Source organism: Pteronotus mesoamericanus, unplaced genomic scaffold (assembly GCF_021234165.1).
Source record: "Pteronotus mesoamericanus isolate MK-2021 breed Mesoamerican mustached bat unplaced genomic scaffold, CSHL_Meso_final contig_493, whole genome shotgun sequence".
NCBI classification, from domain to species: Eukaryota; Metazoa; Chordata; class Mammalia; order Chiroptera; family Mormoopidae; genus Pteronotus; species Pteronotus mesoamericanus.
In genome coordinates, this window is record NW_026555183.1 from 992005 (window position 1) to 1007192 (window position 15188).

The following is a 15188-nucleotide window of genomic DNA, read 5'->3' on the forward strand; positions in this document are numbered from 1 at the left end:
CCCCCAGTGCTGAAAGATCCTGATCACAGCTATGGTGGGGTGCCCTTAAAACTGGCACTTCCAGCCCTGGCTGGTGTGGCTCAGTGGATTGAGTGTTGACCTGTGAACCACAAGGTCACTGGTTCGATTCCCAGTCAGGGCACATGTCTGGGTTGCAGGCCAGGCCCCCAGTTGTGAGCAGGCGAGAGGCAATGGATCAGATTGATGTATCTCTTGCACAACTCAAATCGATGTTTTTCTGTCTTTCTCCCTCCCTTCCCCTCTCTCTAGAAATAAATAAATAAAATCTTTGGAAAAAAAAAACAAAACAAGCACCTGGCACTTCCAGTTTGTCTGTTGCTTGACAATGAGCAAGGAGGATCCCTCCTAAAGGGAAGAGGGAGACTGAATAATTGTGAGCGATCCCATCTGTCTTGGTACCCGAGACATCTTGTATCCGTAGCTCACAAAGAGCCTCTTGGCAAACAGTGGGAACATGGGGAAGCAGCGCCTGCATCCACCAGAGGGGGAAGGGAGCCACAGTCCTGGAAGGCTCACACACTGGAGTATGCAGCGGTGGTACAATGCTACCTGTGTTCCTTGCATAGCGCTATGGACAGGACAGTGTGATGACATTTTATCAAATTCAAGTACGAGCAGACTAAGCATTAGACTGTTTAGGGGCACATACACATAAGTGGCCAATCTACTACGGAAAAAGAAAGAGTGAATGATAAACACCCTATTTAGTCTAGTGCTTACTTCCGGGGGCGGGGAGGCAGGTGCTTATGGGTGCTGTCATCATTTGGTGAATGACTCAGCTTAAATGTCACCTGTGATCAAAGCAGCTTCAGGTGGGTACCTCTCTCTGTGCCTCCCTTCCAGCCCAGTGTCTCCCCCTGGGTGAATATCCATCACCCAGAACGTGAACTTGAAGACCGGGGTCCAAGTCTGACTCAGTGTCTGGCCCATAGCAAGTGCTTCAGGAAGTGGTGAGGGTTACCGCCCCAGGGACATCCCACAGCTCAGGGAAGAACCAAAGCAGTCACAAAGGAGTTTATCCCCCTGGGATGGAAGCATTTCAGCAAGAGGCCCCTGGCCAGCAAGATCAGACTTGAGAGAAAGTCTTTGCCTTCAAACGATTTAAATGGTGTCATTCGTGTTCCCAGGTTTGCCTATGGCCATCAACTCCTCTTGTCACTCTGTCTCACCACTTTCCTGGCCTGAAGAGTGTTTGTCCCTTCTCAGGACAGCTTCAACTCCTGCGGCACTGTTACGGAGAGCAGGCTCTATAGGACTATCGGTGACTGAGGAAATGTGATTGAGCCCCAGGGTGACAACAAGAGCGAGCCTTTCCCCACCCACTGGCCGCTCCTGCTCTGACTTCCCACTTCTCCCAGGGTCCCTGCCCCTGTTCTGCCATCATGCCACCCGGTCAAACCTCAGTCCCAAACCAATACCGAGGCACTGACCTTTGTAGTCTTTTTGGCTCTATCTCTCTGCCCCTCCATTTCAGTGGCCAGATCCCCTGTCATCTCTCTCCCAGAGATGGCAACGGTCTCCTGCTGCCACTTTTATCCTCTCTTATCTTGTTCTGCTCACCACAGCCAGATCAGCCCTTTTAAATACAAATCAGCCCTGGCTGGTGTGCCTCAGTGGATTGAGCAACGGCCTATGAACTGGAGGGTCGCAGGTTTGGTTCCCGGTTGGGGCACACACCTGGGTTGTGGGCCAGGTCCCCAGTAGGGGGTGTGTGTGAGGCAACTACATGTGGATGTTTCCCTCTCTCCTTCCCTTCCCCTCTGTCTGGAAATAAAGAAATAAAATCTTAAAAAAAATACAAATCAGACCTCCTCCTGGGCTTCTGGGGCTACAGTAAACTCCACGGCAAACTTCTCCCCTCAGCTGGCCTGGATGTTGACATTTGGGGACCTGAATGGGGTTTCTGGACCCAATTCGAATGTGTGTGTGGAGGCTTCCCCAACCAACAAGCAGTTCTTGGACACCAGCAGAGTGTCTGAGGATTCAACTCAACCCTGACACTACCTACCTGGATTGAGAGTCAAATCCACAGGCTGAGGGCTCAGTCTCACAAAATCACCCCCTACTTTGAATGCCAGTTGCAAGCTCAGGCTCTCATCTGTGCTTCTGATTGACTGGAGGTTCCAAAGATGCCCTCCTTGGCTTCAATTAACTTGCTAGAACAATTCACAGAACTCTGAGAAACATGTTACTTACTAGATTATTGCTTTATTAGCTGCCCTCCTGGGTTTTTAATGGAGCTTTGTTACATAGTCATGATTGACTAAATCATTGGCCATTAGCAACTGAACCCAACCTCCAGCCGCTCTCCCTTCCCGGAGGTCAGGGGGTAGCACTGAAAGTTCCAGCCCTCTAATCACAGGGTTGGCTCCACCATCCTTAGGTGTTTTCAAAAGGTCACTTCATTAAGATAACAAAGACACCTTGATCACTCTCAACACAGAAAATTCCAAAGGTCTGGGGAGCTGTGAGCCAGGAACTGTAGAGAGCACCGAATATCTTATAATTCATAATATCTCAAAGTCCCCACGAACAATGCAAACGTACCTGTTCTCAACTGACCTCATCTCTCAGTCCCCAGCCACCTTCTTCCTTGACCGTGTCCTGTGAAGTACACCTCTTCTCTCCAACTCAATTGCCACCATCCCCATCCAAGCCACACTTGTGATGACTACAGTCTCATAGGCAGTTTCTTGGACACGTGGAGGTGATCAATGGACTGTCAGCTACGCGAGGCTGGGAGGGAGTCATTGCGTAGGCGGTATGGTGGGGCCCCGCATGGAGCCCCTCCTTCTGGTATGCCCTCCTGCACTATATCGAGGGCTCTGCACGCAGATTGAATTCCGCCCTTCAGAGGCATGGCCCTGGGGGTGTTGGTTTCCTTCGGCAGCCTTCTGGGTCAGCTCATAAACATCCTGTGTTTGAGGGGAAGGGGTGAAAGTAGTGACTGAGCACAGCGTCGCAGTATCCAGTTATCAGTGCCTAGCTTTTTCAACTACAAATGATGCTGAAACGGACCTCTTTGTATGTGCACATTTTGCTCAGCTGAGTGTTCGTATTATGGATCGTTAGGAGGAAAATTGCTTGGTTAAAGGTCATACACATTTTATACTTTGTTAGATGCTGCCAAATTACCCTCCAAAAAAAGGTTCTACCAACTGACATTCTTCACCACTGTGTAGGTGAGATTCCATTACATCCTTGCCGACAACAGACAATGGGCAATATTAAACTTTCTTCTCTATGTATTTTCTTAAAGATTTTATTTATTTATTTTTAGAGAGAGGGGAAGGGAGGGAAAAAGAGAGGGAGAGAAACATCAATGTGTGGTTGCTTCTCACATGCCCCAACTGCAGACCTGGCCTGCAACCCAGCCATGTGCCCTGACTAGGAATCGAACCAGTGACCCTTTGGTTCGCAGGCCGGCACTCAATCCACTGAGCCACACCAGCTAGTGTTCCATGTATCTTTGTTAACAAAAATGTCAAACCAGCCCTGACTGGTGTGGTTCAGTGGGTTGGGCATTGTCCCGCAGACCAAAAGGCTGCAGATTGGTTTCCTGCTCAGGGGGTCAGGACACATACTGTATTTGGCTGTGTATAAGGCACACTTTTTTGCCCAAATTTGTGAGGGAAAAATAAGGGTGCACGCATTATACACAGCAAAATACCCGGGTTGCGGGCCAGATCCCCAGTCAGGGGCATGTGAGAGGCAATCAATTGATATTTCTCTTGCACGTTGATATTTCTCTCCCTCTCTTTCTCCTTCCCATATCCTCTCTCTAAAAATAAATTTTAAAATATTTTTTAAAATGTCAAACATATAGTGTATTAGTTTCCTAGGGCTGCTGTAACATTACCACAAACTGGGCAGTTTAAAACAGTGGAAATTTATCCTCTTCTGTTCTGGAGGCTAGAAGTCCAAAATCAAAGTGTCAACAGGGGTTCTTTGCAAGGGTACTAGATGGGAAGTTCCAACAAACGAGCAGCTGTAGTTGCTGGAGTTCTGTCTTCAGCTTCACGATGTTTCCACTGGCCGAAAACACACTAAGTTGTCTCCCGGTCCATAGCATTCAGCAAATAACGGTAAGGCAGAGCAACCAGAAACTGACACCTGATTTCCATGACAAATGTGGTAATGCTTTCTGTGTTGCTGCATGGGTATATACAGCAACACAAACTGGAACAAAATGGAACCTGTCCCCTGTTGGCAGAGTCACCCCAAAGGAATGGAGAGATCAGTAATCATTCCAGCTGTTGTAATAATGAACTGTCTCAAAACCAACTCATACTGATGCCAAGTGAAAGCACGGTGTACCCATTAAAATATGGCATGACTGAAGAAATAAAGTGCATTTGGAACCTTCAAAAACAAGTGTCAACAGGGCCTGCTTCCTCTAAGAGCTCTGGGGAAGAACCATTCCTTGCCACTCGCAGCTTCTGCAGGAGTTCCTTGGTTGGTAGCTGCATCACTAATCTGTCTCCATCATCGTCAATTGGCCATCTTCCCTGTGTGTCTGTGCCCAAATTTTCCTCTTTTTATAAGGACAACACTCTAATCTGGCAGGACTTTATCTAGACTACATCTGCAAAGATCCTATTTCCAAATTAGGTTACATTTACAAGTTCTAGATGGACATGAAATTTAGGGGGATACCATTCAATCCAGCACATACATAGCAATGTCAAAAAAAAGCTTACAGTGCTCTGGCCAGGTGCTTCAGTTGGTTGGAGCACCCTCCCATGCACCAAAAGGTTGCTGGTTCGATCCCCGATCAGGGCACATACCTAGGTTGCGGGTTTGATCCCCAGTTGGGGCATGTATGGGAGGCAACCAATTGATGGTTCCCACTCACATTGATGTTTCTCTCTCTCAAAAAAAAAATCAATAAAAATATCTCTTCGGGTGATGATTAAAAAAAAAAAAGCTTACAGTGAACCCCCATATATCCTATCCACTCCCTAGATCCTGCCATTAACATTTTATTATCATTGCTTTATCACCTATCTCTGTACCAATGCTTCTCTTCATTTTATTTTTGGTGCATTTCAAACTAAGTTACAGACATCAGTTCACTTCCTCCCAAATAAATCAGTATACATATCCTTAGTGAGAGTTCAATATTTGGCTATAGTTATTGGGGGTTTTGTCTGTTTGTTTGTTTCTACTAGTCACCAATCTGAGAAATTAAAAAAAAAAGGCACAGGAAAAAATGAGTCTCTCAATTTCATCCGAGACAGTGCCTCACATCTTCTGACTTTAGCTGTCACTCTGTCTCTTTCCTCTCTTTAAGGCAAACATCGAGAGAGAACAATCGTATACCATGTCTGTATTTCTTTACACCAGTGTTTCTCACCAAAGTCTCCAGTTGTTGCTAACTCCAAGAAACAGTTTTCTGTCCTCATCTTTCCTGCTCCTTCAATATCTCTTCCGGATTGTCTTCCTCCCTGCTCATTATAAGTGCTGGTGTTCCTCTGGATGTTATCCTGGGCTCTCTTCTCTCCCTACAGAGGGTCCATCTGCAGGAAAATTGGATTTTTTTCATAGAACAGAGTTTATTACTCATAGAACATTTTAGTGCTGGTTACCTTGCACATGTATGTAGAGAGTTGTACCCACAGGAGAGGAACCCTGAAATTATGACACTGAGAGCTATGTAGCATTTCCGGCACCTCTGCCACCCAAGAGACACACACACACACACACACACTCACACACACACACACCCCTCATCTTTATTCTGGAATTAAACAAATCCTCCCTAGGGAGGGGGAAGCCATCTCCAGATTTATTGCTCTAAATGTAAGCTAAAAGCAAATCTCTAGAAAGAAGGAAATTTTTAATGATCTTAGAATGTCTCTAGGAAAGGAGACATATTTATCATCGCTTATCAATTTTCTTTGCTCAGAAGGCCCCAGCCGTGCAGGAATGCCAAGAAATACAGGGGAATTGGTCTCCCAACACACAGTAATTTAAATATGGAACTTTCAATGTAAAAATTATTAAGCTCTGGCTGGTGTGGTTCAATTGGTTGGTGCATTGTCCCGTACACTGAAAGATCAAGGGTTTGTTCCTGGTCAGAGCACAGACCTAGGTTAGGGGTTTGGTACCCGGTCAGGGCGCGTATCCGAGGCAGCTGATTGATGTTTCTCTCTCTTCTTCTCTAAGGTCATGAAATACTTTTTAAAAGATATTTTAAAAAATAAAAATTATTAAGCAATAATAGGAGAGTAACTTTAAAGGTAAACAGCAAACTCTAAAGGGAGTATATCCAAAGAAGGACAAACTTCCTTGGAAGGGTGGGTTCTCACTAAAAGATGTCGTTTCAGCCCTCTGGATAGTATAGAAGTTCACTGGGTTGCCCAGGCCAGAGTTGGTTTACAGTTACCAAGAGCTGCAGGAACAACTCTTTGGAGAGCAAGCAAGCTGTGGATGATGGGTGCACACACAGACAGGAGCAGGAAGGACAGCATCTTCCTTTCCGATGCTATCCATTGTCCTCTACAGATAAAGCTTGTATCACTCCCCTTGCACAGAAGTGAAGTTTGAAGGTATACAGTTTCCACTTTCCAGCAACTCTGGAACTCTTGTACACAAAGATCATTCCAACAATTCTACATAGAAGCTTTTCACTTAAAGGAAGTATTTTACGGCTTCTCTTTGGCACATCTGAATTGCCAGCATCACACCTCTTGCGCAACTCAGCAACAGCCAGACGAAGAGATGCACAGGGCAAAATACGGAGAAAGGGGGCGGCGCTTCCATGCCCTCCCCAGGCACTCACTCTTGACATTTTAAGCGGAAAGATTAAAACAGGGGCGAACCCGGGGGTGCGGGGACCTGTGGAGCGGAAGCCCTTCCAGGCCTCCCGCTGTCCCCGCCCCGCCTGTCCTGTGTGTGTCAGCTGCCGTCCGCTAGGTGGCGTTGGCAGTTGGCTGAGCCCAACCTCTTTCCTACGAGGAGCGTGCGCGCCTAGAGACACGTATGGCCAATCAGTGAAAAGGAGCGGCTGTGAGTGGCAGGCACTTCGTTCAATCTCTCCTGTGGCTTGGGTCCCAGGCCTACACTCTGGCCAATGGTGGTGCGGGGCGGAGCTCGGGCGGGGGCGAGGGTCACCTGATCTGTGGCGGCAGTGGTGGCCGAGGTTGTGGAAGCTGAAGCTGTGATGGCGGTGAAGGTGGCGGCTTGGGTGCGGGAGGGGACGAAGCGTGTCCCGGCGTTCTGGCAAATGCGGTTGTTGTCACTGTTTCTGGTGGCGGCGGCAGCGACGGAGCAGCAAGTGCCGCTGGTGCTGTGGTCGAGTGACCGGTGAGCGGGGTGGTGGGCTGGGGCGGGCCGCGCTGCGCAGCGTGGCGGTTAGGGTGCCCTCGCCCGACTCGGCAAGAAGCTGCGAGGCCCAGAGGGGACTTTCCCTTGCTCGGCGGCCCAGAGAGAGTCGGCCGGGTCAGAGCTCCGGGACCCACACTTCAAGATGGGAGCTCGCGGGCTTTGGATCTCAAGCCATGCACCCCCGCTTGACAGCACCTCTTCTGTCCACTGGCAGGGACTTGTGGGCTCCTGCGACCGACACCCATGAGGGCCACATCACCAGCGACTTGCAGCTCTCTACTTACTTAGACCCCGCCCTGGAGCTGGGCCCCCGCAATGTGCTGCTGTTCCTGCAAGACAAGGTGCGCCTGCCCAGCCCTCTCTCCCTCGGTTTCGGGAGACAGACAGGCCCCCTCTCCCCAGGACAGTGAAGCCCATTCCCCAAGGGAAGCTTCAGTGACCTTGTCCCAACTGCAGGGAGGTGTGGCTCCTCTCTTGGGAAGGCCTGTGGGAGAAGATTCAATGGGAAAAGTGGGGGCCCAGAAATGGCATCAACTTGATTGGGGGAAGCAAGTGGTTGGAGGCCAGATGCCTCTAGGGTACCATGCACTTACCTGACCTGCTCTACATGGTGGGGATTGTTGAACCTTTTTACAGAAGAGAAGACAAGATGCCCAGGGAGGGGAAGTGACTGGCTCAAGGTCACACAGCTAGCTAGTGGGTGACAGAGTTGTGATTCTAATTGTAATGATCATAATAGAAATTAAGAAATGATCACTTACTGAGTGCTTCATATGCACTGTGCTAAGCTGATGTCATTATCTTGGCTTTACTGCCAAGGAAACTAAGGCTTGTAGAGGTGCAATGATTGGCTGGTTTTTGCACATCACAATTGGTCCCAGCCTGAGTCTGTCAGATGTCATCTTCCCGCCCCACCAGTTTGTGCTCAAAATCCGCATGCTGTTTTCCTCCCCATTCATGTCTCTCTGCTCCCAAACCAGGCATTTACACCATGAGAAGATTCTAGGGCAGTGTAGGTTTGGTGTTGGGAAGTTATGGAGCCTCTGCTTGTCCCTTCCCTGTTCGTGGCATGTATGGCTCATTTCCCTTGTGGTCTTGCTCTGTCACTCTGTGGGCAGGTTGTGGCAATCGTGCTCTCCTGTAGTCCTTCCAGGAGGTGGAAAATAATGTAGTCAGACTGGAACTCAGTTCTAGTTCTGCTACTTAACAGCCTTTGGAATAGTCTGCGAATGCTAGTTTCTGCATCTGTAAAATAAAAATACCACCTCATCAGAGGGCTGTGAGGAGCTATTCTTAATATCCACATAAGACATCTAGCTGGGTCCCTATCTCATAGCATTTGTCCATTTTCCAAATATAAACTGCTTACTATGTACCAGTTATTAAGTGTTGAGGATGCCCGTGTCCCCACTCTGAGGAAGCTGACATTCATGTGAGGATGACAAGTAAATACTAAGTTCTTATATAATGTCAGTGCTATAGTGTTTACAGAAAAAAGAAGCAGGTTGAGGGGACCGAGTGACTGGCAGCGATATTTAAGATTAAGGTGATGAGGCAGGGACTCACTGAGGAGGTGATATCTGAGCAGAGACCTAAAGAGAGGGAGGGACAGAGCCACGTGACTGTGGGGGAAGGATGTTCCTGGCAGAGGGAAGAGCAGGTGCAAAGGCCCTGGACAAGGAGTGGTCTTGGTGAGCCCATGGAAGAGCTGGTGTCTCTGGAGTATGGGGAGTGAGAGAAAGGGGTGGGAGGTTGTTAGCCAGGTAGCCAGGAGATGGGGAGGAATAGGTTGGTTGCAGTTCTAAATGTGGCAAGGAAACCTTGGGTTGTTTCAAGCATGGAGTGACATGAGGAGATAGTGGGGGTTTCTGGGCTTTCAGAAGGAGAGCCCAGGTGTCCAGACAAGGTCAGGATTCCTGTCCAGGAGGGAGAGGAAGCTGGGCAAGTGTGTATACTAAACAGAATGAGGTTAGGGAAGCTGTTGAAGATCGCCTCTGGGCCTAACTGGGGAAAGCCAGAGGAAGCTGGGAGCTGGGGTGGAGGGGCAGCAGTTGAAGGACGTCTCTAGGTTGCAGAGGAAAAGAGATGGTCGTTGGGGTTCCTGTGGTCAGGGGAGCTCAGAAGACTTAAGTGCTTTCTCCAGCATGTTCCAAGATCTTTACCTGTTTCTCTGCTTCCACCAAGACTAGGTGGGGAGGGGGACTTCTCACCCTTCTTTAAAAAAGGTCCCATCCAGACTGGACACAGGTGGCTATAGCTGTTGGAACTAGTACGCGGGTTCTCCTTTTTTTCTGACTTCCCTTTAGTGGTGGTGGTGGCGAGGGGCGGGGGGATGGAGTAAATGCTTCTAACTGCATCCCCAGTCCGTTCCCCTAGCTTCTCTCTTCCCTACCCAGTTCCTGTTGTCTGCAGGCAGGCAGCTGACTCTTAACTCCTGAGGTTACCACAAGTCAGCTGCCCACAGATTTCCTCCCAACCCCATGACTGCCTTCCATGATTTCTAACCCTCACCCTGCAAGGAGGGTGCTAAAGAAAAGAAAGAACCTTCCTTCTGCACCCCCACTCCCAACTTGCCCTTGCTTGCTCTTTTGACCAAACCAAATATGACTCTAAATGAGATTTCGTTGGCCCTGCAAATGCACAGGGAAAGTGTCTGCCCCCTGCCCTGGCCCTGGCCCAACCTTCTGAGGCCGTCTTCCCTGCTTCCCTACTAGCTGAGCATTGAGGACTTCACGGCATATGGTGGTGTGTTTGGAAACAAGCAGGACAGCACTTTCTCTAACCTGGAGGTAAGAGTCCTTTCCCAGCTGCGGGTCGTGGGGGCTGTTCTGCACCCGCTCCCCGAGCACAATGAGAACTGTCCCCTTGGGAACCAGAGATGCTGGCTTTGTGGATAGAAAAGCCTGAGTGTCAGGGGCCAGGGGTGTGGGGCATTTTCTTTCTGATTCCGAATGAGACTCCTGTGTGGGCGTGGGTGTCGCTTGCCAGAGGAGGGCCACCAGAGAGGTTTGGGGGGCTGGGTCAGGCCCACTAGTCCCTTGCTAACTCATCCCCCACCTATCTTCTGTCCCCAGAATGCCCTGGACTTGGCCCCCTCCTCTCTTGTGCTTCCTGCTGTTGACTGGTATGCAGTCAGCACTCTGACCACTTACCTTCAGGAGAAGCTTGGGGCCAGCCCCTTGCACGTGGACCTGGCCACCCTGCGGGAGCTCAAGCTCAATGCTAGCCTCCCAGCTTTGCTGCTCATCCGCTTGCCCTACACAGCCAGGTATGGCCCAGCCTCCAGCCTCAAGGCTCTGGGCTCTGGTAGCACAACTCAGTCGACAATGACAGCCCTCCCATTCAGAACCTTGAAGCCCTTCCAGAAGGTGCCCTGTATGGCCAGAAGAGGCCGGAAGGGTCTCCGGCCGGGATGTGTCTCAGGAGTCGGTGCCCTGCACTGAACTAGGCCTGTTGGGCCTCCAGAGACAAGGTGGACCTGGGCTCTGGTGGCAGGGAGCCAACTCACCTAGCCAGGACCCTTTCATGCGGCAGGTGGCAGGGACATGAGTGGGACTGTGAAGGCAGGGGCAAGGGACTCCAGGCAGGGCCATGAGGTGAGCAAAGATGTGGAGGGAGCAGTGAGCATGGCTCCCAGAGCTCCCAGCTGGAATGTGTTAGGTGAATGGGGCTCGTAGGGAAGGGTGGTGGCATTGAGTAGAGGACAGGCTGGGGGGCGGAGGGAACGCGGCCGCGGGTGGCGGAGAGCTCTTTGGATTGTGGGGGCTCTAACACTTTGTCTTTTCCGTAGCTCGGGTCTAATGGCGCCGAGGGAAGTCCTCACGGGCAATGGTGAGTAGGGTCAGGGAAAGTGCGCGCTTTCCATCCTTATCCAGTCCTCAACCACAGAGAGCTAGTCCACAGCTCCTCAGCCCCTCCTCAACCTCAGGGCGACTTTCCTGCTTCTCGGAGCGACTGGCAGCTGATCAGGGAACTGCTGGCCCTCAGGCCTCGCCCATCTGCAGTTGGAACCTTCCTGGCAGAGATTTCAGGATGTCTAGGGGTCTTCCATGCAGGAGCCTTGGAGCCAGTTTCCACTTAGGCAGCATGAACCCTGTAGCTTGGACAACATTTCAAAAAGCAGTTCTGAAGATTTTTGTTCTTTTTGCTGTAAAGGACAGTCAGTCGTTCCCTGTGGAAAGGTTACTGGAAACCTAAGGGTGGGTTTGGAGTTTCTTATATCTTCATCTTTTTTCATTCACTTTAGTTAGGGCTTGGCATTAGGGAGTTGACAGTCAAGGCCACAGGTGTCCCAGGGGAGCCTAGGGGTGGGCAGGATGAGAAAGCAGCTGCTGTAAGGGACCCTCATTGGACACTGGAAGCACTGGTGAAGGCTGAGGGGAGCTGACTCCTCAAGGGTCTCAGTGTCCCACTACAGAGGACACGCCAGTTGCCGGGGGTGGGGGCACTTCACAGTGCAACATCTGGTGGTTCCCAATTCAATGAGCTGATCTCACGGAGCGCCGTCAAGAGGGGCCACTGATACGGTATGCGGAAGGGCACAACCTTGCCTCTGCTGGCTTCTGTCATGTGAAGGCCAGATGGTTTCTAACAGGCCGTGGGAAGCGTTGCTATGAACGTCCTCCTGTGACCTGGTTCTCTGCTCTCCCCGTTGCCCCTCAGATGAGATCATTGGGCAGGTGCTGAGCATGCTCAAGTCTGAAGATGTCCCATACACAGCGGCCCTCACGGCGGTGCGCCCTTCCAGGGTATGTGCCGTGCTGCAAGGGCTCTGGGAGGTGTGGGCAGAGGCCACGTGGTGAGTTGGCCTGGAGGGGGGGTGGCTCCGAGGGGCCTTGGCGGGGTCCAGCTTCTCGCCGGGCCGATGTCTGAGGGGATGAATGTGAACCGTGAAGGCCTGCTTACTCCTTCCAGGTGCCGCTTTCGCTTTTGCCCTGTCAGTCTCGCAGACTGGCACGCTCAGACAATAAGTCCCAAGTGTTCCGGAGTTGGAGGGACTAGGAATAAATATCACAAAGGCTTAGGGGCCAGCCAGAGAAAGCTTCCTGGAGGAAGGGCCTCTGAGTGTGACTGGGGGGACTACAGATGGTGGAGAGAGGGACAGTGAGGGCAGGCCACTTGGTTGGGGGCCTGGGCCTGCTCCCAGGGCCGTTGAGAGCAGGCTTGTGGGCTGTTTCTGCAGGTGGCCCGTGACGTAGCCATGGTGGCTGGAGGGCTAGGTCGCCAGCTACTGCAAAAACAGCCAGTGTCAGCTGTGGTCCACCCCCCTGTGAGTTATAATGACACTGCCCCCCGGATCCTGTTCTGGGCCCAGAACTTCTCAGTGGCATATAGGGAACACTGGGAAGACCTGACGCCCCTGACATTTGGGGGCCAGAATCTCAACCTAACCGGCTCCTTCTGGAATGACTCCGTTGCCAGGTAAAGGCAAAATACCTGTCACTTGGGGTGGGTGTGTGTGTTCACCATAGGAATGCTGGTGGTATCATGGGGCGGGGCTCTTGGAGGGCTCTCAAAGTAGGGGTTGCCCAGAGTTCTGTTCCCCTGTGCCTTCTAGTCCTTGACTGGGACCTTGGCTGTTAATACTTCCCAGTCACCTGGGAACCTGATGCTTCCTCCGTGAGCAGCCTCAAGGAGACTGCACTGTGCTGCACACCGGGCCTGAGCAAGTCCTGGGGCTCCCAGTCCCTCCCTGTGTGGCGAGAGAGACCGTCCTCACTCCCAAAGCCCAACCTGGGCACCTCAACAACCCCAAGGGGGAGCTGAAAGGAGGAGGGGCGGTGGGTTCAGGGGAGCCAGCGGAAGGAGCCCTCAGCTGGAGGTGGGTGACCTGCATACTGGCTCTGGTCTGAAATGTGACAGGGTCTCAGTTTTCCCATCTCTCAAGTGGAGGCATTGCCTCTTCAGGTGGCTATGAGGACCCAGGCAGCTTAGGTAGGAGCAGATTTGAGCAACTTGATCTGAGATGCTCGGGGCTCTTTCAGAGCCTGACAGCTTGCCTTTTACTCTGATCCTGCAGGCTTGCGCTGACCTATGAACAACTTTTTGGCACCATGGTGACATTCAAGTGAGTCCGAGGGGCGGTTGAGGTGTGGGGTGGGCACTGCGGTGTGGCTCTGGCTTCCTCAGCAACCTGACAGCGCTGTGGCCTCCCCCAGGTTCATTCTGGTGAACCGCTTCTACCCAGTATCAGCCCGGCACTGGTTTACCATGGAGCGCCTCGAAATCCACAGCAATGGTTCTGTAGTCTACTTCAACGCCTCCCAGGTCACAGGGCCCAGCATCTACTCCTTCCACTGCCAGTACGTCAGCAGTCTTAGCAACAAGGGCAGTCTCCTTGTGCCCCGCACACAGCCCTCTCTCTGGCATATGACTCTTCAGGACTTCCAGGTAGGGAGCAGGGAGGAGCCCAGGTTGGAGGTAGCAGGTTCCTGGTAGAGAGGGGAGGGATCAGAGGCCTGAAGTCTTTGGGCTTAGGCTTCCATCCCATGAGATTTGAACTACCCAGTAACTTGGGAACGTCAGCCCTTACTGGGCCTCCCTCTTTGTGGGGCCACGTGGTCCTTTCTATCCCCCAGATCCAGGCCTTCAACGTGGCAGGCGAGCAGTTCTCCTACGCCAGCGACTGTGCCGGCTTCTTCTCCCCGGGCATCTGGATGGGGCTGCTCACCTCCTTATTCATGCTTTTCATCTTCACCTACGGCTTGCACATGATCCTGAGCCTCAAGACCATGGACCGCTTTGATGACCACAAGGGCCCCACCATCACTTTGACCCAGATTGTGTGACCCTGTACCCACTGGGGATTAGGGGTGTGATGGTGTCCAGGTTGTCACTTTCTCACCTCGAGGCATGCTGGACTGAAGGACTTCCTTCTTTTCCTACCATAGCATGAACCCCCAGCTCCCCTCAGCCTGTCTTGTTCCTGTTCAGCCCTCTGAGAGACTTCCCTGGGGCTGCCCGCCCCCGTTTCTATCAACAGGTGTACATATTCTGCGTAGATGGTAGACAAATCTCCCAGACTTGGTGATTGTGAGGGGAGGGGACATGAATTCTAGAGCCCCTTCCTCCTCCCCCTTTCTCCTTATTTATTTTCATGTCTCCACCTTCACCCCTTGCTGTTTATAGTGCTTTTGTGTAGCCAGTGCTCCCTCCCTAGGTTTTATGGGGTTCCCTGCAGCAGCCAGGAGCTGGAGGCTCCCTGAGTTGGGGGGTGGAAGTACTTTTTGTCTGTCCTGCTTGGATGGTGGTGTTTTTGGTGATGTGCTAACAGTAAGCAGTACACGGGTTTATTTCTGTGGCCTGAGAAGGAAGGGACCTACACGGCAGGTGGACTGGGTGTGCTCAACTGGGTTTCTGGCGGCTCCTGCCAGGGATGCCTAGCAGGAGCCTGGGGAGCTTGGTGGGTTTCCTTCCTAATAAAATAAAGATGGGTCGCCATGCTTCGGCCTCTTGTCACTCATTTCTGAATTGGCCATGAGGGATGCACTTGGCTGAGGGCTTCCAGGGAGACTCCCAGATGTAACTAGCCAAGTCAGGTCAAGGGGGAGGCGGGAAGGCCTGTAGGGGTCTACGGACTGCCTCAGGGAGCCAGGGGAGAGGCAGTAGGTCTTCAACAAGCTGGACCCCTAAGTGGCTAGGGTAGGGGGGGGTCTGCAGTGCACAGGCAGGAAGGGGCAGGGCGGTCAGCGCCTGGGGATGACTACCCTGACAAAAGCAGCCCTCGGGTCCCTTTGGGGCCACCCCCTACTGTCGCAGGGGCGTGCGCCTGGCCCTGGGGGCTGCGCTAAGCATCCCGGAGGGCGGGGCGGAGGGCGAGGCAGACCGGCGCACGGATC

General features: G+C 51.9%; 2 protein-coding genes across 2 annotated transcripts; both read left to right on the plus strand.

Annotated features, from left to right (window-relative positions):
* Positions 1–4043: 4043 nt before the first annotated feature.
* On the plus strand, positions 4044–4265 carry LOC129074346 (cytochrome c oxidase subunit 7B, mitochondrial-like). Its single transcript, XM_054578125.1, has one exon. The coding sequence runs from the start codon at positions 4044–4046 to the stop codon at positions 4263–4265; it is 222 nt and encodes a 73-aa protein (XP_054434100.1).
* Positions 4266–7142: 2877 nt separating this feature from the next.
* Positions 7143–14791, plus strand: ATP6AP1 (ATPase H+ transporting accessory protein 1). The gene is made up of 10 exons (XM_054578175.1): positions 7143–7329; positions 7565–7691; positions 10065–10139; positions 10425–10618; positions 11141–11181; positions 12013–12098; positions 12533–12771; positions 13370–13417; positions 13509–13740; positions 13929–14791. The coding sequence occupies exons 1-10, from the start codon at positions 7187–7189 to the stop codon at positions 14136–14138; spliced, it is 1395 nt and encodes a 464-aa protein (XP_054434150.1). The 5' UTR covers positions 7143–7186; the 3' UTR covers positions 14139–14791.
* The last annotated feature ends 397 nt before the right edge of the window (positions 14792–15188 follow it).

Coding starts and splice junctions, on each gene's coding strand:
- ATP6AP1 (XM_054578175.1), top strand. CDS start 7,187: ATGGCGGTGAAGGTGGCGGCTTGGGTGCGGGAGGGGACGAAGCGTGTC. Junction 12,772..13,369: donor TGGAATGACTCCGTTGCCAG/GTAAAGGCAAAA, acceptor CTGATCCTGCAG/GCTTGCGCTGACCTATGAAC. Junction 13,418..13,508: donor GGCACCATGGTGACATTCAA/GTGAGTCCGAGG, acceptor GGCCTCCCCCAG/GTTCATTCTGGTGAACCGCT.
- LOC129074346 (XM_054578125.1), top strand. CDS start 4,044: ATGTTTCCACTGGCCGAAAACACACTAAGTTGTCTCCCGGTCCATAGC.